The following is a 26224-nucleotide window of genomic DNA, read 5'->3' as shown; positions in this document are numbered from 1 at the left end:
CTCGTTCCTTCCAGTGGCTGTTAGTTGGTTTTAGCATGTATCTCAATGCATCCTTCCAAGTCCTAGATAGCAAAGTGCAAAGCAGTCTACAGCAAATTTGATGGGGGCAGCAGAGAGACAAAGATAGAAAGGAAACCTTTTTTGACCTGTCCTTTATGTCCAGCACAGTCACCTGCCCTCAGGCTGAAGGAGACCTGATTCGTGGTAAATCAGAGTCGAGCAGATGGCACAAAGCCCCTGTAACAGCATCCAGCTCCAGAAGCAGCAGCTAAGATGGAAGCGCGGCAGTTATCAACCATGCGTTTGGTCACTGCCTGCCACAGCAACAAGTCTCCTGAACTGAAAGCCTGGAACAGCAGAGCCCACTTGGCAGACTGCACTTCTCTATATGAATCACTAGATTAGTAGTTCCACCAGATGGAAAGTAGATATTAAGACCATCAAAACTCTGCGTAACACACCAGATACAGTTTGATTCGAAGTTACAAGTGGCTGATGAACAATATTTGTTTGTAAGGAAATGGTGCAACAAATTGTTGCAAACCTTCAAAGCACAAGTAGTGAGTGTACTCCCATGTTAGCTTTGTTACAAAGGAGACCGACTTCACCCTCAGTTACCCTGTTCTATTCCTCCCCTTCTTTAGCCCATCTGTGATTATCTCACAGTTAAGCAAGAGGGAAACAAGGCAACGTGATGAAGGAATTTCCTTAGCTTTGAAGAGTTTCAGAGAAGCATAGCCACACACATGAGAGTCTCTTACAGAGAGAGATGATGAACAGATATAAAATGCCTGCTATGTCCAAGCCGGTGTGTACCCTGCCAGTAATTGTAACAGGTTTGCAGTGGATTTTGAGCCCAAGAAGTCAAGTAATTTGGAGTGAGTATTTTTCCTTCATTACAAAATGGCAAAGACTCAGCCCAATACAGAGATTCTGTTTCATTTGGACCAAGGTTATGAAGAACCTTGGAGCTGCCTCTCTATCAATGGGTGGAAACAGGGGTATCGCAAAGCTGGTTTTACTGAAGTCATCTCCATCCATCCTGCAGGGAACTTTCCATGTTGTGCCATCTTCCCTGCACCTGCAACAAGGTTGGAGGAGAAAGCACAGACACAGAAGAGCAAACACAGTTCAGTGGAAGAGCTGACACTAAATCAACTGCTGGTCTGGAAGAGTACAAACCAGAAGCAGGTACTCTTCCAGCCCTCCCAGCCTCTACGTTCTGCAGGTACACAGGCCAGCAGGTGCTGTCACACCTGCAAGAGCTCCTGGACCTATGCCTATTTTTCTTAGATGCAGTGAAAGAAAGGACCAAGGGAGTTTATGACAGCCGAGAGGCAGGCAGGTGTACACTGGCAGGGGTGAGGGGAGCAGCTGCTATTGCGTACCACTGGGGACATCATTATTTACAATAGAGCACCACTGCTCACCTCCTGTCCACACACCAGGAGCCATCATCAAGCTCTCATCTTTCCCTGCCTTCATTGCTGGAACCTTTTTCTTCCCTTGGGCCTCTCAGAAACCCACTGAAAACATACCAGCTGAAGAAATCTCTTTTGTCTCCCATCTGCCCTCCTGTTTCTTACATCATTTCACCAGCTCCCCTTTTCACCACACTTGCCCTTCCCCTTAAAGCTCAGAGCTCTGCCTTCATCTTACATGTCCCTCTCATTACCTCCATCCCTCCCCACTGACAGTCAAGTGTCTTCATGTTGTCACCTTCCACACAAGTGTGCCACTACCATAATCCCCTATTCTTGTTCAAATCCCTCCCCAGAACTGATAGTTCTCTAAACAGTTTAACATGAACTTAGAGAAGTGTCAATTTGTATTTATTTAGCAAGAACAAAGGGAGAAGAGTTGGTTGTCAGAAGTGCTTTTGATACCCCCATCCTACAGTTTGCTCCTTGTTCTTCTGAAAGAAGAGTACAGACACACCATATGATTTTATTTGGGTGATATCCCTTCCAGAATTTTGCTTTGTTGCTTGTCTTCCCAGATTGTGAGCAACTCAAACAAGGGGCTTTCCTCCAGGAAAGCCATGCTGCACATGGTGGATGTTGGTTACACAAATTAAACAATGAGGTGGCAGCGGGCAGGCAGTACCTGCGGATCCTTTTTAGTACCTGTTGTAGTGCCTCCGCCTGCTGTGCACTCTGGGCAATCAAGGATCAACTAAGGACTCTGTTACCTGGTGCTGATAACGGTACTTTATACTCCATTTACATTTGTCTCCATTTGCCTACAAATTCACTGCTCTCCCAGAATCTGACTCATCAGTCTGATAAGCACTGAAGAACAAAATTCAACTCCATTTTTACTGTTATTTATGCTATTCCTCCCATCAGAGCTGCCTTACCTAAATTTGCAGCCACCATGCAGTAGAGATGTGCTCTGTGGATGCCCCCACCCAGCTACTGCAAGCACAACAAGCGGCTTCGTGCTCTGAGTCACAGCGTCAGCCCGCTGCTCTTCGTGCTGATGTCAGTGCATCTGCACCTCCTGGTTCTCTGAGCAGTCTGCCTCTCTGATGATGACAACTAATGGAGGCAGAACCCGGGATTTCCAAATCTTCAAGAGGAATTGAGGATACCCTTATTACTTCAGATCCACTCTCCAACAGTGTTAATCAGAAACAGAGCTGCTGAAGCCCAGGATTTATTATTTTATTGAAATAAGCATAGGCAGATGATGCTTAGTGATACTGGTAATAAACACTGCTAATCGCTGATGTAGTAGTATGGCTAACCCCTCATCTTTTTTCTGAGTGAGAAAGAGTTGTCCCAGACCCATTCACCTTCCTTGCTCCTGTGATTAGCACCTATCAAACACTGAACACCAAAGTTTATGACAGTTTGAAATGACTTAAAATGCTCTAATCTCGTTGGATTAAGGCCTTGAGAGTAAGAGGGAGTAATGTTATCAGTGAAAATCAAGCATGCAGTTAGAAATTTCCCAGAAGCCCTTTACACCCCAAATCTACCTTTAGTTTCTGAATTTCACATGGATCTAACGACAGATTTTCTCTCTACTTCTTTACTCTTTCTCAGTAACAGAAGATCCACTTGAGTGATGCATGTATGTGGAAAGTAATTTGTGAGAAATATATGAGTAGATCCTTACCTTTGATATGCACCTACCAGCTTCACCCAGTATCTGCTAGCATTCCTCTCACCAGCATTATTAAGTACTAGATCATGCCTTATGATAGCATTTTTTTTTTAGCTTTGGGGACTTATCTTCGTTAACAAATCATTTAACTACCTTCATAGATCTATGCTGAGTGAATAGTGGCCAGCATCTGTACTTTCTGCACTCCTACTTATAGTGAGAAAACATTCTGGGATTCTGGGTCAAAACACTGAGGGTGGTTTCCCCAACATTTCTGTTCCTGCTCTATTACATCCACCATCAATTCCCCTTACTAACCATAGACAAACTCTAACAAAAAAAATGTTCATTTTTTGTTTAACTCCAAGTCCCATAAATAAAATAATTTCCATAGTAAAGAAATATGATACTATTTTATCAGTTTTGTGGGTTTGCAATGTTTATCAAACGTTTTGCTTGATATGTTTTTTCCAAGCTAAATGATTCTATAATTCTATGTAAATATGTTCTTTAACTATAGAAGCAGTGAAGTTTTTAGATATACGAATTATCTGAAGTAAAAAAAAAAAAAACATTACAATTTGCTTCTTGCTATGTAGCCAATGCTTTAAGCAGTAGCACAGTACTTATTCTCACGCAAAAGCAATTAAAACAACACATACTCAAAACCTCTGCAAAGGAGCTGCTGAATTCTCCAGTTCAGTTCTGTCTAATCGCAGATACCATTCCAAGTAATTCCCCTCATAAATACCATCTCCAATACACACCTGATCCCCCCAGAACACACACACTTTAATTGAAATGCTGTTCTACACTGGACCAGGGCTCACCTGGGAAGCCCATATTGTTTCCCTCCTGGCTTCCTCTCCTTTTCCATTTATCTGAGGAACTATGCTGTCGCTTCCTGGGCTGTGTCATGACTTTCAAGCATAGCTTATGTGATCAGGAGTGTTATTTCCCCCACTCTACCATGACTTCTGCCATACGGCTCAAATCATCAGGTCCCTTCCATTTCTGTACCTCACTTCATTTTCTACCTGTCTTGTTTCTCAGATCTCCTTTATCATCTGTCACTCGCATACGCAGTGAAGGCACAGCTGCTTTATTCACCACCAACACCTGCCCTTCATGCTCACTGGAAACAACTGCATATTGAGGACTACTCAACAGGGACAGCATTCCTGCCATATGGTAAGGCTACAGGTGGAGGCATTCATCTCACTGAATCTTTGCAACACTATGAAATCAGCAGCTGGTTTTGATTAAAACGGAGGTATTCAAGAGTGAGGACTAGAGCTCAGGTTCAGTTCAGAAGCACTGACACCCTGCTCTGTACACCTTAGGGTAACAAGAGCTGTCAGGCCAGGCCTCTTGGCTGGCAAGCACAATGCGCATTTCCATACCTTGGGGAAAAAGTGTTTCAAAGTAAAGATGAAACAAACTTAAGCGTAACTATGATTTCATTCTTACCCTTGCAGTGAAGTCCACAGCAGCACCCCGATTTAACAGCAATGTAGCTACATTGATATTTCCATAGTGAGCAGCTATGTGGAGGGGCGTGAACCCACTCTGGAAAAACAAACAAACAAACGATAATTTTTTTTTGATACATCTCTTTGGTGCTCCCAAATTTGTATCACATCACTGACAAAAGCTAGTAATAGGAGTGTGCTGCAAGTCACCATTCACATTCTGTTCTAGTTTTTACTCACTGACAATTATTTACACACTGAGTCTAAATAAAAACATATTGCTCTGCAGAAGGGAAAAAAATTAGCATAATTATTCTAGAAGACCAGAACTAGGACAAAACTTTCAGTTACTTCAGAAAAACAGCAACAAAACATGTGAGTATTAAAGTAATGCTCTTTTGTAAGAAAATAGTTTCTAATAGAAACATCTACTTGTTATCAGTGTTGTCAGTCTTGCAAGTTAAATCTCTTAGAGATTCTTTGCAGAAGTTCAGATAGAAGTCATTTGATGATACTTGCTTTTTTTAAAAAAATAAATTCAAAGTAGATGCAAATGAAAACAACATCAAAGACCATTTTAAATGATTAATATGGATATTTTTTTCCAAGGGTTAGTACCATAAAGACCAGTCTCCCACTGAGGGCAATCACACTGGGTTATGTTCAGACACCACAAGTTACCAACCTAATTAGAAGATGCCTTACTGATAACATCACTTCAGTGAGTTATTTTCATATTTAAGTAGTTTTACTTCCTGTTAAAATAATGCTAAAACATGCAGCAATTCCATCAGTCCTGCAAAGTATGAAACCTTATGGGAACTAGATGCATTTCTAAATTGTTAGCAAGCCATGCTAGCTGCCACTGCCTTGCTTTGGGAGTTTTGCAGATTTAAAACCACTCTCAGATCGCTCTATTTGCTGACACCATCAAGGTAAGTGTCATGCAGAAGCCTGAAATCAGTCCTGGATGCGCAACACAACAGGGTTGTCTGCAGCTCTTGACACATCTGGTAAACATCTACTCCATGAGAATCCCTGAAAACTTCATCTTACATAATACGGCTCTTTTATGATGGCAATTAATTCCCAAGAATGCTTACTCTCATTTTTAAACCCTAGTTCCAGCTGCAGAAAGCCCTGGTATCTAAACTACAGTCTTCTCTAGCACATGCTACTTTATTTCATCTAAAGCAGGTGTCTATCCTATAAAAGGCGATGCAAAAAGGAGAAAGAAATGATGCAGAAGCACTAAGTCATGGAGGAGTGATGATGCATATATATATTTATATATACCTCTGTTGTTCTATTCACCATCATCTAGGTTAACACATTTGGAAGCAAAGAGGGGGAAAAAATGAACGGTTAGTTCACCACTGGTGATATGGATGCAGAAAGCATCATGATTGCTACATGGCATGGCAGCTCAGATGACAGCACAGTTGGCACAAAGGAAGCTTGACTGAATGGAAGCTGAATGATCAAGTATTTTGAATGTTAATTGTTACATGTTTATCAGAGTTCTGTAAGTGGCAATTTCACAAACAACTAATCAAATGACTTAACTGGATGACCTCTAAAGCACACCACTACAGTAATGGCTTCCATTTCCAAGAGAACAGTTGTAATAATATATTGTTTATGATTTACCATTCAAAAAGATTTTAAAGGAGAAGTTAACCCTGTTTTAAGTAAAACTGAGGTGAGGAAGAAAGAAGCAAGGGAAGCAAATTAAACATTATTTTTAGTTACACACTATAGCAGAAATTTACACGTAACTCATAAGCAAAGTACCTCACTAAGGGAGATCTTCACTGGACGTAATACATGTGGTCAGCACTTACGAGCATCAAAACTTGTTTCTTTTTACAACTGACCTTTGACTCCACATCAGCATTGTGGTCATTCTGCAGGAGCAAAGCTGCTGCCTTTGTATCATCCTTCCGAGCGGCGATGTGAAGAGCAGGAAGACGGACTTTTCCCTTTGTATCATTTTCAAGCAACAGCGAAACCACCTGGTCATGACCTTGCTGCAAAGCTACTGCCAAAGGTGTGAAACCATCCTGCAACATACAATGGGGACTCTCAACACTTATTCTGAACTTTGCAGGGGATGGAAATTGGAAGGGAAGAGATCTCAGCATTAGTGAGAGTAAAATTACAAGACACAAGCAAGCAAAACTGACTAGGACTTGGAAAAAAGCATGGAATTATTCACTATCATTTAATACATTTTATTATAGACATAAATAGATGTGGTGATGATGTCTCCAATGCAAATTACCATCCTTCTTCGCCAAATCTACAGGTTATAGCATACACTTATTTCTATTTCATTTTTAAATTTCATCTCGATCCTCTTAAATATTTAAATGTGGCAATTAAACAAATATATGCTTATATTTAATTTAAAATTATCAATATATTTATCCATCAACAATACATTTCAATAATATTTGAAAAGGAATTCCACTTCCTCCCACGAAACCAGTTGTTCTACTACAACACCAAAGAGCACATTTCCACTTATGAAAATATAGATGTGATATACAATCCACTTATAAACAGAAATTATTTCCTTTCAGACTAGTAAATAGCCAACCAAAGAAATGTGGAATCAGAGACCTGAAAAATAGAAGTTTTGTTTAAAAGATTTTAGAGCGGATTCCTCAAACACAGGAAAAGTACCGTCTGAGATGATTTAGTAATTTTATTTTTATGGATTTTTAGAAAACTGGTAAGTGAAAGAGTTGTTATTTAGATTCCCCAACATTTAAGTAGCATTCCAACCCAAGAAAACACACAGAATTGCCCAAGATAATACCCATAAACCCTTCAAAAACCACAAATGCAAATTACTCTACTTGGGATATTTATTTCATTATTACTTGTGATTCTTGATTAATATGTCTGAAGTTTATATTGGCAAATTTTGTTACAGTCTGGTTCGCAAACACATTCTGTGACTTTTTAACTACTTCTGTCATGTTGAATCTGTAAGCTTAAGTGTGGAACAGAAGTGCCGCAACGACATAGAAGAATGCAGGTCCCTACCACGTCCAAAGTGCAGCATTAAAATGTTAACTTTTGGGAAAACTGCATTTTAAGAGCAGAAAGGAGTTCTAAAAAAAAGCATTTTTGCAAAATTTTGGAGGAAAAAAACAAATGGAAAATATCACTAAAATACTAACAAACTTTTCTTGCACTTTTTATTTTTTTGGGGGGGGGGGAGGGTCTTTTTTTTTTTTTTTTTTTTTCTCTTCCTTTTTTTTACATGCTGCACAGCTCTGGAGGTCAAAAAAAAAACATTATGAGCACTGCAAAGAGGGCTCTGGAAATATAGCTACACTGTACCTGCACAAATGGATGCTCTTGCCTGGAGGAACCCTGATTGAGACAGCACTTGCCTTGGTGACCTGGAGGCACCCACTTCCCTCTCTATACAGCCAACAGCTGCAGCACATTCAGTGCTTCAAGACGATAAGCTATCAACAACATCTTTTCTTATCAAGCTTTCTCTTCTGATAAAAATGAGAAAAAAATTCTCATGAGAAAATAAAAGTCCTAGGAATTTATTTTCTCCTTTCCTTAGGGAAAAGGGAGTGGACAAAGGGGAGCACTTCAACACCAGAACAGCTGCCTTCTTCTGTACTCCAGTTTCCTAACTCTGATGAGAGCTGCCCATGGCTTCAGTTTATACAGAGATCCCTGTGCTATGGCCAAGCAAACTGTGACCAAGAGCATTAGCAATGACAAAAATGCATTTCCACCATATGCTATCTGAAGATTCCAACCTACAAAAAGCAATTACAAGTATCTTAATGTCAAATACTATAATTAGTAACTGTACCTTAAAATATAAAGCAAAGCCCACCCTCAGAAAAAAAATAATTTTTAAATAAGAACAATTTAAAGAAAACAGGTGGTTCTTTTTTTTTTTTTTAATTTAAACACCTTTGTTATAGAGTTATTATTAGTGAATAGTTAGCTATGTATTAATTGTTTAATAAGGAAGGCTTTTGAACTTAAATTGACAGCAATCAATAATCTTTATATTAAAGGTTTGACCAAGAGAAAATAATAAAGCACCTATAAGCAACCACCACAAACAAGTAGGGCAATAAAGGCAACGCTTCTTTGGGTAAATGGGTAAAAATACCTAAGAATCAGAACCAAGTACCTGTGCACAACTGTACCTATCTCTACTTTCAGAAAATCATATAGCAGCTAGGATATTTTCAAAAGTCAGAATCTACTGCAGGTCTCTGGGTGTCCAATGACTTCATTGTTTCTAAGAGAAAATAGTTTTCTGAAAGCTGTATTTTTCATTTAATGTTCTATATTTAAAATACTTCATTTTATTATTTCTTGGCTTTCGTGTCTTTAAGCTTTTCCAGGAAGTACTCTCTGATGCACACCGCTAATTGTAAGAAAAGATTAGTGATTTTGAAAACTTTATTTTGATCCATGATTCATTGCTATAATGCTGTCTTCAAAAGAGAAGAAAGTTTCCATACATATATCAGCGTATAGTGATGCAATGAAGTGATTTTGCACTTTGCATTTTGCAAGACGTGTGACCTTCTCAAATCAGCATTATTTCCTTTGTGATTTAAGTTCAGATGGAGCAGTCAGATGTCAGTAAAAGGTTAGAGCAAATACTGAAATACTTCTTTTTGTTTTTAAACTAGATTAAAGTCAGTACATTTAGGTACTATTTAAGACTAAATTTAAGACTATTAATGTTTGCTATTCTTATAATCACCGGTATTTCTTTTTTCCTTCCAAGGTGCCTTGAGTTAGAATTACTTTCTAAATTAAGAAATAAACACACTTTTTTTTTTTTTTTTTTTTTTTTTGTAGAAAGATCACAGAACACCCTTCAAGGACAGATCTTCTGTCATGCTGTCAGCTTGAAATTATCACTGCAAGACCAGACAGGATAATTGAATGCTGCAGAGAGGGTATCAACATGGTAATAAATACAGTTCAGAAAATACTCCAAGCGCTAAGTAACCCTGGGTTTTCACTGGTATCCCAGAGCTGGCTTCAAAGCATAGATGAACACTTCTTGCTTTATGATTGCCCCCTACATCACTCAGTACTTTTAACAGAAGTGTGGAGAATTTTTGCATCATGCACACAGCTTCCCTTTTTGAGTACATAACCTGAAAGATTACCAGTAATGACTAAGAGCACATCTATTTTTAGAACTGTTTCTAGTTAGAGTCATTTTTTTTAATTTTAGAAATGGCAAGAGAAGGTTTAAAAATCTTTAAAAGCCAGTAACTCGATATTCATTAGCATGCTTCGCAAAGAGAATTTTTACTGCTCTTTGATTTTGTATTTAAAAGACAAGTTCCGTATCAGCTGGCAAGGATCACTGCTGAAGCACATTTTGTTTCGTTCATGAACTGTAAAACTCAAACTTTTACCTCTGTGGCAAGGCTTTGACTGGCACCATTGTCAAGAAGAAACTTAACAACCTCCAGGTGGTTTTCTTGGGCTGCCATATACAGTGGAGTGAAACCATTCTGAAATAGGAAAACAAGAGTGTAAACACAAACATTTTAAACATAACAAAAATCTGCCAAACTGGTATATTAGCAGGAAAACAAGCAAATTGCATGCTCGCATTCAAGTTAGTAGCATGATCGCTGCTGATTTAAGTGAAGATAGGAGAAGGGTATTATTATTTTAAAAGATGCAATGGAATCTTTCAGCTGCTCAGATACAATTACCACAGCTACGCAAGAGTACTTCCCTTTATATCTATTGTGAAGTCAGACTACAAACAGTTTGAACAAACCATTTGGAAGAGAGAAACTCTGTTTCTTGGTAAATGCAGTGGCAGCAATGGAAATGCAAAATTAGACATGCAAATACAAGGCAAGTCTAGCAACAGCAAGGACAATGACTCTTCAGAATACTTTCCAGTTTTTTTAACCTCTGCTCCATTACCCTTGACTTCTCATACACTTCTGCTTCCAACTTAGAGCTTTTGTCTCCTCAAAAAGCTGCCTTTAGTGTACAGCCTGCTTTAAAGTCACTGAGCTACTTCCTATTTCAGGAGATCCCAACGATAGCTGGTTCTCAGTAGTTTGATAGAATTTTATCAGTGTTTCTGACCACATTAGAGCATTTCTCCAAGTATGCTTAACTGAGCGATGTCAGTCAATGCATTACAAGTATTAGAAACTGAAGAGCTTTACTCATTCTTTGGCAATTGCTTTACACTTACTGTCAATGTTTTTGTTTTTCCCTTAACTGTATACAGGCCACAGCCTTTCAGGAATTGGATTTTTGGGTTTTAACATTAAATCATCGTATTTTTCTCTATTGTTCTACACATTTCTGAAACTCACAGCTTTGACACGACTCACAAAACCAAAACAGCAAAATGAAATCATGAAATCTGTCCTGGGTTCAAGGTACTTCTAAAGAAATTCATGAAAGTTGCTGATATGCACCTGAAATTCCTTGGTCTTCCTGTAGCACTGCATTCTGTTCAGTGCAACGGTCATAATCTAGTGGATAAATATACTTTACAGTAACAACTTAAAACATTATATTATATTGACTGAATTGTTTGTTACTGCTGAAACAACCAAAAACAATCCCTTTCTCCTCTGATTTATCATGTCCAAACACTAAAGAAAGGCTGAAACACAGTTAAGACAGGCAAAGATGGATCTTGAGTGACATGAAAACTTCTCATCCCAGTCTGAAAGCATTAATGAAGTAAACAGAATAAAACAAAGAGGTACGGGGTGGTTAAAAATGATGGGTAAAACAGAAGAGGTATTTCATCTGGCTTAAGTAACAGTGGAGTTCAGGAAGTGCTTCCATATGACTGGGTTTGGCCGAGACAGTGTCAGCACTCTCAGGTCTGCAACACGTCCAGAGCAGACATTTCGGCAGGGTGAAAGGAGCAGGGGGAGCAGCTCTTACAGCTGCAACTCTTACAAAGGACACTGACCTAGCTTTTGCAGGAAACTAATAGAGCCAAACAGAGATGAGCTGTAACAACTCTGGCCATGTATTTGCATCAAAGACACAAACATCCTGAATTCTGGAGAGATGAAGGCAAATTGTAGTCTAAGACTTGCAGCAGTGAATTATGTCTGAGTTACAGCAACCACCATAAAAACAGCTGAGAAGCATCTGACTGTCACAGCAATGGGGCAGAGCTGCATGGCACACATCCAACCCAGAGCACACAGGAGAGCGCAGGCGACCTGAGGCCAAGCACGCAGACTTCATTGGCAGCAGAAACCAATACGAGGTCAGAAAAAAAGACAGTTGGAGAGGAAATGGCATGAACTGGACATTTGATCAAAGAAAAATTTTACAATCACCATGACACTGAGCAGCTGTGAAGCCACATGTTTACAAGGCTTACACAGGCTGCAAGGTCTGTGGCTGTTCCGGTATTTGAGTAATTCAGTGTCTATTTAGTAAAGCACCGCTACAAGCCTAAAGTGGGCACTGGAGTCCTTCCAGAGCCCAAGCAATGTGTTAATACACTCTCCAGAAACAAGGCCTAACAGTTTAGCTACTGTACAGTTAAAATTCTGTTTAATGAAAAAGAAAGAACCCAGAAAGTGCTTGCTGAGGAAACTAATATGCCACATTACAGGTTATTTTTATAGTGAACAGCAGCGTCTGGCATTTTTCCCTATCATTTCATGGCACACTCAGTATCTAGTTACTAACTCAGCTGGAAACTAAGATTAATTCTTTAAAAAAGTTTTAAACATTTGTATTTAGAAAGCAAGCAGGAAATGCTTCCTAATTATTAGTTCTGGAAAATAATTAATAGGTGAAATTTCTCAGAACTGAATATTATTATAGCATCTGGAGGCAGAGCAGAACCTCTTCTCCTATGCTGAAGTTATTGTAGGGTACTCATCATCTTTCCCCCCACACTATGCTATTTCATCCCTCTCAAAGTAAGAGGCTGAAATTGCCAGATAGCCAACATGCCTAAGAGGTGGTACAAAATTCAGACTCCGTTTTTTGTTGCTGTTGTTGTTGTTTTTTTATGGGACAGGAAGATTTGCTAGTGCTATCAGGAAGATAGAGCTGTTACCTTCAAGGAAAGACAAAACAAAGCCAAACTCACACAACACAGGGTTGGCATCAAAAAGAAAAACAACCAAAACCTCTGGGTGGTCTCTCTGTGGGTAAGCCAAACGCAACAGGAAGTTATTATAAACTTTAGAAAGGCTCAAGTGATGCAGAGCCACAGACAAAGCTGGTGAGGGGCAGTTTTTAACAGGGTGCTCCAGGGACAACAAGGATCTCCCCAGGAAGACTGATCTCAGGTGGAGTTCGTCACTCCCAGGTACTGGTGTGGAATGGCCAATATACGCATCTCTCAAGCAAAGACATCACTGGCCCTCAAATGGGGGAGAAAAATCTTTTATTCTCACATGCTAGCAGAATTAGGGTAACGTGGCCAAACCTCAGGGTGTATGGACAATGCAGTTATGTAAGGTGTTTACAATCTCAAATTGTTTTTAGTTTCAGGGCTGAATACACAAGTTCTGAGCCACAAGCAGAGACAATCCTTTCATAGCCATCCTACTTCAACAGGAAAACCACTGGAAATGTTTCTGCTTTGTTTTACTTCCTAAAAGTTACAGAAGATTTAAATTGAAACTATTTTTCTTCTCTTCAAATTCTTTAGAGCCTGAAACCAAATATTACTGTATCTAGCTAGTATAAAGGAGTGAGAAAGTGGAACCAAGTATCCTGTTTCCTTTGTCTGGGTGAAAGAGACATGAAATACTGATCACAAATAACTACATTCTTGAAATATTCTCTTAAATTTTTGTTTGTATTATTTGAGAGACAATAAGAATGTTTTTTTAAAATGTACTACACAACATTTTTAATGTTAATTTTTAAATTTCCTTTGTAAAAAAAAAAATAGCATCTATCATGCCCCTGTCTTTATAGTGCAGAATAATGGCAATAATGGGCCCGATAAGGCCACCTCCTAATCTGATCCCCCTTCTCTGACACTGCCTGCCAGCCAGCCCCTGAGCAGCGAGAACAGAAACAGGGCAGGCACCCAAGGACACCTCCTGTGACAGAGCCACACCGCTTCCAACTGGCTGTGATTTATGCATGTTTTGAGCCAGCGTTTTCCTGTTTCATTCTGCTGCTTTGAACACCAACATTGTTTTCCCTCTTTTCAATTTTTTTATAATTGACCTAAATGTTCAGTCAAATGACTTCAAGAAACTTAAAAGCTCTGCATATGCTTACAGTATCTCTTCATACACAGAAAGGGGAAGGGCTCAGTGAAGCCTGAGACACTGGATTATGTGAAACAAGATCCCTCTCATTTGAGTAAATTCTCTTCCACTGTGGTTTTATCAGTAACTCATCTGACTCTGTAACAATTAGCAGCTCATAGGACACCAGAGGGCAGATCTAAGGCTGAAGGGTAAATGCTTTTCTGTGCTGTCTGTAACAGAAGCACTTCAAGTATCCTGCAAACACCCCTGGACATGACGGTGCTTTCTTCATCTCCAAGGGTGTGTCTGTGTGGCTCCCAGACAGTTTAAAACAGAGATACTATTTCTATGCTTTTTTCTGTTGGTGAATTAGGTGGGCAACTCAGAGTTAATCCCACCTGATGGTTGATGTACCATGTGGGAAAAGACCTAAACACAATTCGGGATTTCACCGTGTCTGCAGGGGAAAACAAGACTTGATGTCTCCATAATACTTCTCAAAACTGACGACCTGGTGAGGGGTAAAGCAGAAGAGCAGAGAGCTGGAAGCATTTAAAGTTTTAATTGTATGTTGAGTTACGAGGTGGGAGTGAACTCAGCACTACACTCACTGAAATGTCTGGTTCAGTAATAAAACAGCAGCCGTGTGTTTAAACTTTGTCCTTGCACCTGTCATCATTTATCTGCATTGTGTGGAACAGCCAGAAAAGGATGCTTTTTGATTTTTTCAGGATTGTATTAATCTTACTGACTATATCAAATATATTCAAGGACCAACATTAATACTATGACTCTACCAAACACACCTACTAACGCTGTAAGGGGAGAAGGATTTTCATGTCAGCAACGTTTTTGATAGACCAAAACCCAGAAATATTACTTTACCTGAGACTGTGCGTTGACATTGGCCCGATTTGTAACCAACACTTTGACTACTTCTGCTTGCCCAGCGAGGGATGCTATGTGCAATGCTGTGTTTCCTTTCTGAAACGAGAGACATTCATATTTAAAAGAGTACAAAACTTGAAAACATGAGGATGCTTTCAAGAACATGGTCCACTCTAAAATATACCGTATTTCTTTGGATAAAATACTCTTACTGAATATTTCCAATGGCTAAGTTAATTCTAGAAGATACAGAAACCTATACATGGAGACCTAAACAGAAATGTACAGTTTGTTAAGAAAATTGCATCCCTGTGACACTATAATCTAAAATATTCCTTTGAGGATCCTTGAGACTGTTTCACCAGTGGGAAATGGGCAATATACTGTAACCAGCTGGCCAACACCTTGCACCAATGGCATAAGCGTGAACAAGAGAACAATTAGATTGGCCTGACTAACCTTTGTCGCTGCATCCACGCTGGCACCTCGCTGTATCAGTTCAGAGACAACTTCTACGTGCCCTTCTTTGGAAGCAAGATGGAGAGCATTCAACCCATTCTATTTAAAAATATAAGGGAAAAAAAAAAGAAAATGAAACACAGAAGACTAACCCAGTTTTTTCGCTGCACCAAACAACACATCAGGAGATGAAAGATTACGTCCCATTGAGAGGGTTGTTTCCAAAAACTATTCTTATGTGAACTGTACAACAACTAGATAGCAATGACAGGGTATGAATTAATTAAGTCAGGACATGCTAGTTCTGCTGTCCCATGACCTGATGTAACACAAATGAAATGAAAGACAATGTTAAAGAGCACAACATTCGGTAAGTGGAATCAAAATGATGTCTTGGTAAGGGGTAAAAACAGAAGTTTCACTTGGGTAAGGTATGTAAAAAAAAAAAAAAACAAACAGAAAAAAAACAGAAGTTATCGTTGACATGAAGCACAAATATATAGACAGATGCAAGAAAGAGGGAGAGGCATATCAAGCAAAATTCATGAAAATGTTTTTCAACCTGATTAGAAATGTTGATGTCCACTCCACTTTTTAAGTAGTCAAGAGCCTTTTCCAAGTTGCCAGCTCGAGCAGCTCTCAAGTAACTTGCGTTCGTGTCAGACTAGAAGAAAGAAGGAAAACTTCTGTAAGAAATCACAGCACCATATAGAAATATATTCCCTTGACAAAGAAGTTGCTCACGACACCATGTATTGTGCACACATTTAACTAGACAGGGAAGGAACTCAAACTGCGTTATCAAATATGGGTCAAATCCTGCCCTCCTTCCTTATGCAAACTCCCTGTGGTGTAAACAGGCTTTCCACCTGACTAGGCAGCACCACATTTGACTTCAGATAAAAACGTCAATTATGCAGCACTGTCTAACACACAAGGCTAGTAGCCAGGGACACATCTGGTACTCAGCAAGGAAGACAAACATGGTGAGACTGAGGATAGGACTCCATGGAAACCATTCTGCTCCTTCCAACAGAGCTGCACAATCTTCAACATCCAAGCTGAACAGACTGGACCAGTACTATGAGATCTTACATGACAGATTAAAAAGAAAAGACTGTGTTGAAAGACTGGACTACCTGAATGAAAACCGTGATTCCATGAGTTAAGGCATTTTACGGTCTAGTGACTTGATAATGTTTCATTTTCCCCATCCTCTCTCACTTCATGGCACATTTTATTTACAATATTTGTCCACATTTCAGTGAAGTAATCAGAAATCCCTAGGTACAATGCCATTATCTCTTCACTGCGTATTAATTTTTTTCAGATCTTCTTTTCAATATGGCTTTTCAAATTTGCTTTATTATGACCTCAGCTTGAATTTCAGGATGGCAGAAAGGATGGTTAAGTCATGAAAGAGATCACTGAAAAGTAATTCCCATCCCCAGAGGGTTTTAACAACGAGTTATGCAAATAACCACTAAGAATGGTTTAGATAATGCCGATCCTGCCTTGGAGCAAGTGGAATGAATGGTGTTAGCTTTTCAAGAGGGACAAAATCATATAATCTTTGATTTTATCTGTACCAGAGCTTCCCCTGCCATCTTGGGAAGTCAACACATCTTTTTGTGCCTGAGAGGAACTGTCATGTTTTTTCTTAGTATCATTTCATCACAGGCTTCCATCACTACAGCTTTAAATGCTCTAAGATCCTGTAAGGCTCTAAAAGAATGCAGTGATTATCTTTAGCAGAACAAAATAAAGGCAATAATTGCTGAAATATAAAACATCCTGGCACTAATACTCAGTTACTTATCCAGCACTTAACTGATTTTTTCCATTCCCTGATTTCTAGATTTGCTATAGACTTCTCTCCTCTCCTGTCAATGCAGCTGCTGCAAACTGGATGTTCTGTTCAAGCACTGCCTGCAAGCCCATCTGAAGTCACTTTCTCATGCAGGATGAAGCAATCCTGGGCATAATGACAGCAAAACAGCAAGCTGCATGAAGACAGCTTTCCTGCTTGCTCAGGGACAAGCTACAAGGTTCTTTCATTAGTACTTTCAATATAAGAAGCTCTCTCTTCCAAGGACAGAACCACTACTTACAGACTCTTCATTTTAAGTTCTGTCCACACGGCACTACACTGTTGATGTTAAATCAACAATGTACGATCTTCTCTGCTCTTAATTTTTAATTTCCAAGCACACCACAATGATCATTACAATTGAATACAAATCAATTTCTGTGGTATGCTTCCAACAAAACAGCCCTCAAATACCAGCGTTCAGACAGGCTCTATCCAAAGCAAGGTACTACTACAAGCTGCACAGTCAGAACTAAAAGAATATGGGGAAAAATAGCTGCTTGGAGAGAGACAGTAGAACAATGGCATTTGGAAGATCATCTGAACTGTGCGATGCAGATTATTACAGGAGACAGGCCATTTTCTCAGTGCTTAGCAACAGCAGTCACTGGGGTAAAAAACAGGTCAGCATTTTATCAGCATTACCAGAGGTATGAGGAAGGGCTTAATAGACCAGGAGCCTTTTTTGTCACAGCGCAATGGCATGTCTGTTTGGCACAGTCAGCAGGTGGACGATAATTAACATCAGCTGTTTACAGCTGCTTCTGGGTGGGGAAGTGATGCACCAGACAAGCTTGCTATAAAAAATCAGTTCCAGCCAGTCACATTAATTCCTGCCAGACAAGAAACATGCTGGTTCTCAGAAACATAGGAACCTTTCTATTTGCTCAAGCAAAATGGAGGGGAAAAAAAAAAAAAAAAAAAAAAAAAAAAAAAAAAAAAAAAAAAAAAAGGAGAAAGAAGGAATGATAAATAGCTAATATTCACATTAATGGCAAACTGCTGTCTCACTGCAGAGGAACAGCAGTGCCCATGTCTTTTAAGGACTTCTCCTGGAAGGAGGACAAAGGTCCCCTCCCAGCGTGGGGATGTATAAAAATGTTTCAAATCAAGCCAGCTCAGGTGCTGCTAAGTGATGCACAAATCTCCTGAAAACCCTCAAGCCAGGAGAATGCCTCTCTTTGCCAGTCACCACTGCAAACTGCCTTGGTTTGCTCAAATTACCAGCAGCAGCCAGGCAAGGCCGGCTGGGGGGACAGAGCCACGTTCACCAGCTCTTGCTGTGCCAACCAGGATAAACAGTGCAGACGTGCAGAGGCACTGCAGTAAGAACCAGGGAGCACCCAGAGAAATTGCCACTGAGAACGCATTGGGGATAACAAAAACTCTCCTAGACTTCAGCTGGTCTGAGCTGGCACTCCCAGCTTCCACACTAACGGCTTCCCGTTGCTTGAACGTGATGGAGCTCATGTGAAACAGCACGAGCTGCCTTCACAGCCAGGGTGTAACACATCCCTATGTACTGAGAAAGGAGATAGCAATGCTGTTCTAGCTACAAGCACAGAGCACACACAGCACTGTACATGCTGCTGCAGGGAAAGTTAACTCCATCCCAGCCAGACCCAGTACACTAACCTCGGCTAAAGCTCCCAAGTCCTCAGACTGACTTAAAATTCACCCTTTCCAGGGCACCATCCACAGAAAGTTTGAGGGGACAACAAATTGAGGTTGTACAATTGTGCAGAATGTTCAACAGGGCTTCTGGGATTGTCTCCATCCATTACGGTCTCTGCCATAAGCAGAAACAAGCAGTAACATCAGACAGAAAAGTGAGCTAGCATCTTTGGAAACCAAAATCAATTTGAGCCTCTTTAAAAGCAGCATTGCCAGCTTCCAGTTTCCCAATGACTAAGGCATTATTTCAGACCTACTCCAATGGAGAAGAGTCTTACAAGCTTTTGCTATCTTACAAAATGACTTGAATATCCTTGTTTTTAAGGCATTCCATTTCCAAAAACTAGGAGAACAAACAAACCATATGCAACATTTACAAAAGCTAAGCACAGAGGTCAATCACCTCCTTTCCCAATTAAATAAGCAAATGCACAACAGTTTTACTAACAAGGAAAATACTGTTCGGTGACTGCAATCAAGAACTCATGGGGACAAGCTACACAACACCTGGAGCAACCTTTCTAAGATGACAAAAAGATTTTGCATTCCAGAATCACAGGCAGCAGCCAACTTCCCACCTGAACAAGGAGGGTAAAATCAGAAGGTGAAATTCCACTTAAATATGGGTTACCCTGCAGCGCTCTCCCACCTTCTATGATTTGCATGCTGAATGCAGTATTACAATACTACGGTTTAAGCTCCTAATCTGCTACAAATCTTGGGACTTCCAAGTGGCATCTACTGTTGCTTGTGGACTGGAGAAACTATTTTACAGTTTACAGTCACTTCTCAGTTTTACATTCCACCCTCATTTCAACCAAACCCACTGAATTTCCCAAACACAGCCATATACAGAAAAGTTTCAAATAAAACAAGATGCAAAACCACCACAATAAATCAGCTACTACTGATGCAAATCAATTAAATTCCATCTTTCCCCAAACCTGGGGCAAATAAGCCCATCCTAGAAAATGGCAGTGAGACCAGTAGATGTGAACTTTGCTCGTTTAAGCTGTTTGCTTATTATAGTTGATTATAAATCATCCATCTGGATTTCTAATGAAAAAAACATCTATGAAAAAACCTATGTCTAGTATTATCATAATATATTTTGCACTGGGACAGTAAGAAAATACATGCACTAGACTTCTAAGTCATCCTGCGTTGAACTACTTTATTAAATAAAAGGGCAATATTGTATTTTGATAGTCCACAGTTGAACTGCAGAGCTGCTACATACAGTTCAGGTGCCTCACGTGCCTTTCCTGCCCCTGTGGCAGTAGAGCTCACATGGCATTTGGGAGTTTCAAGTTGCAGGGATACTGCAGTGAGTCGTGGTGATACAGATAACAGCGAGAACCAGCCGACAGAGGCAAACAAGGGTATGAGGCAACTGAACAACCACTTCCATGATTCACAAACCAGGACAGAAGCTTAAGAAAAAAAAAAGACATCAAACTGAAACATTCACATTTCTGGGCCTAAAATTTTCTCAACTTCACATTTTTATTTTAAGCCTTAATTTGATATTTGAAATTCTTTTATTTTCCAAATAGTACAATGAAATGGAGAAGTGCTGTTTCCTATCGGTACTTTTTTGCTTAAGACAGAGACTCTTGGAGTCCCTGACAGAGCCTGTAATTGCCACTGTATTGCATAAAGCAGGAACAGCATCAGAGCTGAGGCTCACATCACTGAAGGATTTTAGAGTTCAAGTAAGTTTAACAATAATGTTAGTAATTATTTATCCAGAATGTCATAATTCCTGGGAGCCCGTATAAAAGGCTGGTCAAGGACCTGTTATGTTAAATGTATTAAGTAACACAGTAAGGAACAAAAGAGGTTTACACGTGGGACAGTCAGGTAGGTAAGTGCTCCCTGGTGGATCACTGCTCTTTCACAGCCACCTCCATGTCCCATCCTAGCTGGTGTCTGAAAGATGAACTGCCTACAGACAGCACAACTATCTACAGGGCATTTCCTTTACAGACCTAAAAAAATAAAAAAAACTCCATTCTTAATTATTCAAACCTCAATATTCCCAAGAGGCATTCTGTATGCTAGCAGTCTATTCAGATCCCCCACTTCCCTTTTTTTTTTTTTTTGTAATCAATCCCAATATGAAATGAAGATGAGAATTGGCTTGTGATTATCCACTGTCTTGACAAATACCAAGAGAACAACAGGCATGGGATATACATCAAAACGCCCTGAACCTCAGATGTTCTTACACTCAGCCACAAAGATTGCAGCCCTTCTTCTTGTGCATTCAGCGCAGGCTTTATCCCCTAAAGCCTTTCACTGCTCTCTGTTGTGTTCCCTATGGATGCTGCCTTTTCATTCTCTATATCCAGACCTAAATTAGGTATCACTGTTCTTAGGATTGTTTTCATTCCTGGAGACACACACCTCAGATCCTGCATGCAGCATTTAGTTCTGGAGTGGCAGACAGTATTTCATAAATACTGGATTTATGAGAGTACCAGCATTGACGTGTGCACAATAACAAACATTTTCTTCACAGATGTTAAGACTTGTTTCTTCCCCTCTGTACTTATTGGAGGAAAAAGGAACCATTTCTGGTTTTAAGAAATGCATAAATGCAGTTTGGCTAATGAACAGAGCGCTTATGCAATGCACACTTTTTTTTTTCTTTTTTTTCCTTTTTTTTTTTTTTTTTTTAATTTTGCGTATTCCCCTTCCATGTCCTACAGTGCAGCTCAACTCTAACACAAAGCACGATGACGAACTCACAGACTGCCTGCAGCCCTGAGGAAGTTTCCCAGTCTGGAGCTTGTTTTAACAGCGTTCATCCCAGGGACATCTCTGGAAAGGACTGAGGCTGGATGAGCTGTGCTGGCAACAGCGCTCCATTTCCCAGCCCTTCTTTACACTACGGCCCTCTAGTCCCTGTGACATGCAAGGGTAAGATCTGAGACCACTGCCCTGTTTTGAAGAAAAGCTATGTATGTAAGTTTAAAACACTCTTGCTACAGGAAAGAGTAATTCTTAAGTCAGTTGGATATTACCTTAAGCCTCCATCTTGAAACAGAAAATGCTGATGCTGACTCACACTAACAAATACATATTCGGTATCTTTTTCTGCAAGTGCTCACAGTGAAGTAAGAGGGTTTTTATGATGAGTAAAGACAAGAACTGTTAGCAGATATCACACGGACTGTCAGCCCAGGTTTTGGCCTGTCTTTTCCATGGGAATAGAGAGGGTCCCTCCAGAACACTGAGAGCTTATGTATTATTTAGCAGACCCCTACAGTGTAAAGCCATTATCTTCAACATGCACAGCCCCTCTCCCATACTGATGGTATTTTTATTATGGCTCATCCCTTTTGCCTTTGTGTTCTGCTTACAGAGACTTCTTCTTTCAGATTAAAAATCCGGTCTTTTTTTTTATTTTGCATTGAGAGCAGGGTTTTGTTTTTCACTCCATCTTTAACAGTAGCTGTTGTGAAGGGAAACCCCCAGCAGGTTCCCATTGTGCCGGAGCAGGATGCATTCTGGCTTGAGTCCCAACAAAAAGATGCTAACCATGCCTAACATTTGTTGCGGGGGGGAGGCAATGACCTCATTTTAAGTGATGAACTTACATTACTTCCATTTGGAAATGTGCTCAGTAAAATTAGTCTTGCAGGAGCATGAGATGACCTGAGAAAACAGCTGATAGCATGTGCGCTTATTTTGGTAAGGGTGGGCTTTCTGCAACTGACAGAATTTTTCTTTGGTGCAAGGCCCAACTCTGACAGGTAAGAAGCACTACACTGGAAACTGGAGGTCCTCAGCATTTCCTATACTTTGCTCCTATGTTAATTTAGAATTTTCCTCCAGGCAAATGTCTTATATTTACTTGGTAAGGGATAAAATTTTATTTCAATTAAATTATACTGGCCTGTTAACAGCAATATCTGAACCAAGTGACCTAAGCTGGCCATATGATTTCCTAGGGGAGACTTCATCCATTCACCCTCCTACCTCCTAACTACCTCTGCATTAGAAAATTTCACTTGCAACTTCTTCAGTAGAGAAGAGGTTGGTTGGATGGGATGGATGATAAAGTGTTCTCTGTGCAAACAACTATGGCTGTACTCATGCTTTACATACCATACCACAATGTTTTCTTCTGATAAGAATGTGACAGCCTGGGGCCAACTCTTATCTGCAGTTCTGCTGTTAATTATCCTTCAGAGATGCTCTTGGGATCACAGCCCTAAAAACAACCACAGGGCAAGAGGAAAAGCTCCATTCCCACTGCCTGAAATTCAAAGGATACATCCTTTGGCTAGGGAAAGCTAGCTATTTTAAATATTATTGTAGAATTATAAATCATTTAATTACTGGTCAAAAAACAAAATCCCTCTACTTGTTTGTCCTATCATGGAATTTAATTGTCAGTTTTCTTGGTCGTATTATTGTACTGTGCATGATGAACTAGCCAAAATATTGTACTATGTCCCCATAACTTGCCCTATTTGAACTATGTAACTGTGATCCAATTTCCACAAGTTAAAAAAAAAAAAATACACTGGTTTCAGGCTGTGTGAAATCCCTCTTCTTGGTCATACCTGTGGAAACTAAAATATCTCATATTTCTGCAGCAATTGCACCTGACTCCACAATCAACAGTACTTGCAACTACAAGGGTTCCATCCCTTTGCAGCAGTCAACCTAATACGTTTGCAGAGAGAATAAAAAAAATTACAAGAAAAATCCCACATTTAATCTGTCCAAGCAGTTTTCAAGATGCATTTTAGATTCTGCTCCTCCTTTCTAGAAATCTTAGACCAAAACAGAAAAAAAAAAACAACGTAAAGAATTTTCTTTCTTTATGGGACCGCAAGACAAGGTAATGCTGACATGCAGATTTAGCATGTATCTTTTTGAAGATAATTTACAAAACCCTAGCTGTCTCCACAAAATGTTGAATCTGTGCTCAGTGTTACCACTGAAAATGAGCCACCTGTATTTGAGCAGAAGATGGCTGAAAAGGACCCAGACCCAGAGATGTTCAGGCTGGGGCACCCAAGAACATTTCACACCTCCCAGTGCAAGAGGTGTTTATGACTGCCTTTAAAAGTATCAGGAGGCCTGGGATGAGTTGTTTGCATGCAATGACAAACATCTCCTGTGAAGCTGTGACGCAGCTCTCCTACTGTACAAGTTGCCTGGACTTTACACATGCTGTCTTCTCCAGTGGACAATAAATCTAGCCATTCATGAGAACTAATCTTGCCCTAGGTGTCTTCAAATGTCTGAAATGACTGCTTCCTGAGGGAACTCAGACACCGAATGGAAATGGAAAGCAGCTGTTACTCTTTCTGTTTCTACAAAGAGTGAAGGTGTGTGATCTCCAAGGACAAAAGACACACACAGAGTTAGATGGGAAACCCTTGCCGAACATCCACATTACAGGGATGTTATGTTCAACATGTTTATACATGCTGAAAATCCCCCTAAAGCTGCCATTTCCATCCATATTAGTTACTTGTCACCACAGATATTCAACAAATACAGAACAATTTAACTGGAATTCTAATTTATGTCTGACGACCCCACAAAAAACACCTGAAATGACATCAAAGCTATCCCCCAGGGCCAACATTCAGACAGGAGGCAAGGGTCTATGCAACTTGGAATCTTCTTTGCCACCCTGCACCGATGAAGTTTTCAGACTCTGAAAACTCAATCTTTGTGTGTCAGCTTCCCCTGAAGGATTTATGAAAACATTTACAAGTATGAATGTGTTAAATTAGTAACACCAAAAGCAAGATCCTCATTTTTCTGGACTACAAATTGACATACATCTGCACAACTACACAGACTGAGTATGCATGAACAAACAATAAATCACAAAAATTATTTTCTTTTAATGGGAAAATATCATTCCTTTAGCACTGACTTTTGAGCTATGAGACCACCCTGTGTGAAAATACAAACCTGAACAACAAGGTTAATTGGGACACACTGTTCAAAATCATAAAAGCAGAGAAATCACTGGATTTACTGAGTCCATGTACTATGCTGGGATCAATTCAAATATATTACCAATGAAAAGCATCCAGTATAGTTTAGGACAAAAACATTTCTGCATCCAAAATTCAAAATTTATTCTCTGGTCTGACATTCTCAGCTTCTTGAAGTTTGTTTCAAACTCTGGGAAGCAACTCCTAAGTCTATAATGACTCATCTCTTACTCTCTCAAGTTCTGTTTTCATGCACTTTTAAGTATGAAGTTAATCACTGACTTTCCTGACTGCTTTTGCAGTCACAAAGAGCTAGAGAAAGGCTGGATATGCTCAAAGGGTTTCTTCTTATGTTTATATTCACCACAAGAAAACAACTCTCTTATATGTCAAGGCAGATGAGACGCCATTGATCTACTCCCTGCTATTTTTCTCTCAGAAACTGGGTACACATGAGCACGGAGGTACTTTCAGCACAACTCAGGCTCAAATTTAAAGCCATTGCTGTGCCAAAATCGACCATTGGTCCACCTCCTGTTCTCACCTGTGTATCTACTTTTAGAATCGGGATCCAGAAAGGAAATGGAAAAAAATAAACAACCCTCTTTAAAACATTTTAAAAGTGTACTTACTTGTAATTTCAGATACATCCCCTCTCAAGTTAATGGCAGAAATAATGGTAGAGCATAAGCCTAAATCAGATAATATTGCTGACTTTAGGGAGGGAGATTTTATTTGCTCAAAGTGAGCTCTCTGCAAGACTACTAAGTAAATATGCTTCAATCAGACATGATTAAGTGAAATTTACTGGTGATAAAGCAAAGTGAACTTCATGTCAGTGCTTAACACAACTTTTCTGTAAATACACTGCAGGAAATAAGCTACTTGGACAGGCTACCGAACTTCTTTTAGACAAACTAAGAGCTTTTACAACAGTGAAGCTGGAATTTTCCTGCTCTGTTTCTACTTTTCCATTTTATACCCTCATAGAATCATAGAATATCCCGAGTTGGAAGGGACCCAGAAGGATCATCAAGTCCAACTCCTGGCACTGCACAGGTCTGCCCAAAAGTTTAGACCACGTGACTAAGTGCACAGTCCAATCACTTCTTAAATTCAGACAGGCTCGGTGAAGTGACTGCTTCCCTGGGGAGCCTGTTCCAGTGCGCAACCACCCTCTCGGTGAAGAACCTCTTCCTGATGTCAAGCCTAAATTTCCCGTCTCAGCTTAACACCGTTCCTGTGGGTCCTATCACTGGTGATAACGGAGAATTCCTCATTCAAACCAAAATAATTCTGCCTTGAAAGTTTGATCATTATTAAATCAAGAGATTGTTTGAGGATAACTGATCAAGCCATTTCTGCAGTGGCAATAGTATATGCACCAACACACTGATTTACACCACAAGTATCACAAAACCCACATGCAATTAAAGTGTGCACTTTTGTGGGCTTAACAGGCATTTCAATGGCTAGTTGTAAAGCTATCTATTAGAATTTAAAAGCTTTGATACTTTGCACTCAGGA

At 39.8% G+C, this 26224-nt stretch overlaps 1 protein-coding gene across 17 annotated transcripts in view; it reads right to left on the bottom strand.

The window, feature by feature from the left end:
- Positions 1-26224, bottom strand: part of ANK3 (ankyrin 3) — a 357107-nt gene that overhangs the window by 129094 nt on the left and 201789 nt on the right. For 11 of the 17 annotated variants that reach the window (XM_035329362.1, XM_035329363.1, XM_035329366.1 and 8 more), the window contains 7 exons: positions 15741-15842; positions 15179-15277; positions 14717-14815; positions 10019-10117; positions 6461-6646; positions 5880-5903; positions 4582-4680 (listed from right to left, as the gene is read on the bottom strand). In XM_035329362.1, coding sequence (XP_035185253.1) covers positions 4582-4680; positions 5880-5903; positions 6461-6646; positions 10019-10117; positions 14717-14815; positions 15179-15277; positions 15741-15842 — 708 coding nt within the window. The remainder of the gene's footprint in view (positions 1-4581; positions 4681-5879; positions 5904-6460; positions 6647-10018; positions 10118-14716; positions 14816-15178; positions 15278-15740; positions 15843-26224) is intronic. The other 6 variants (XM_035329371.1, XM_035329369.1, XM_035329377.1 and 3 more) reach the window with 1 other exon arrangement.

The sequence above is a fragment of the Oxyura jamaicensis genome, chromosome 6 (genome assembly GCF_011077185.1).
Source record: "Oxyura jamaicensis isolate SHBP4307 breed ruddy duck chromosome 6, BPBGC_Ojam_1.0, whole genome shotgun sequence".
In the NCBI taxonomy this organism is placed as follows: Eukaryota; Metazoa; Chordata; class Aves; order Anseriformes; family Anatidae; genus Oxyura; species Oxyura jamaicensis.
The sequence above is the reverse complement of the archived record's forward strand: the minus strand, read 5'-3'. Positions and strand labels throughout refer to the sequence as shown.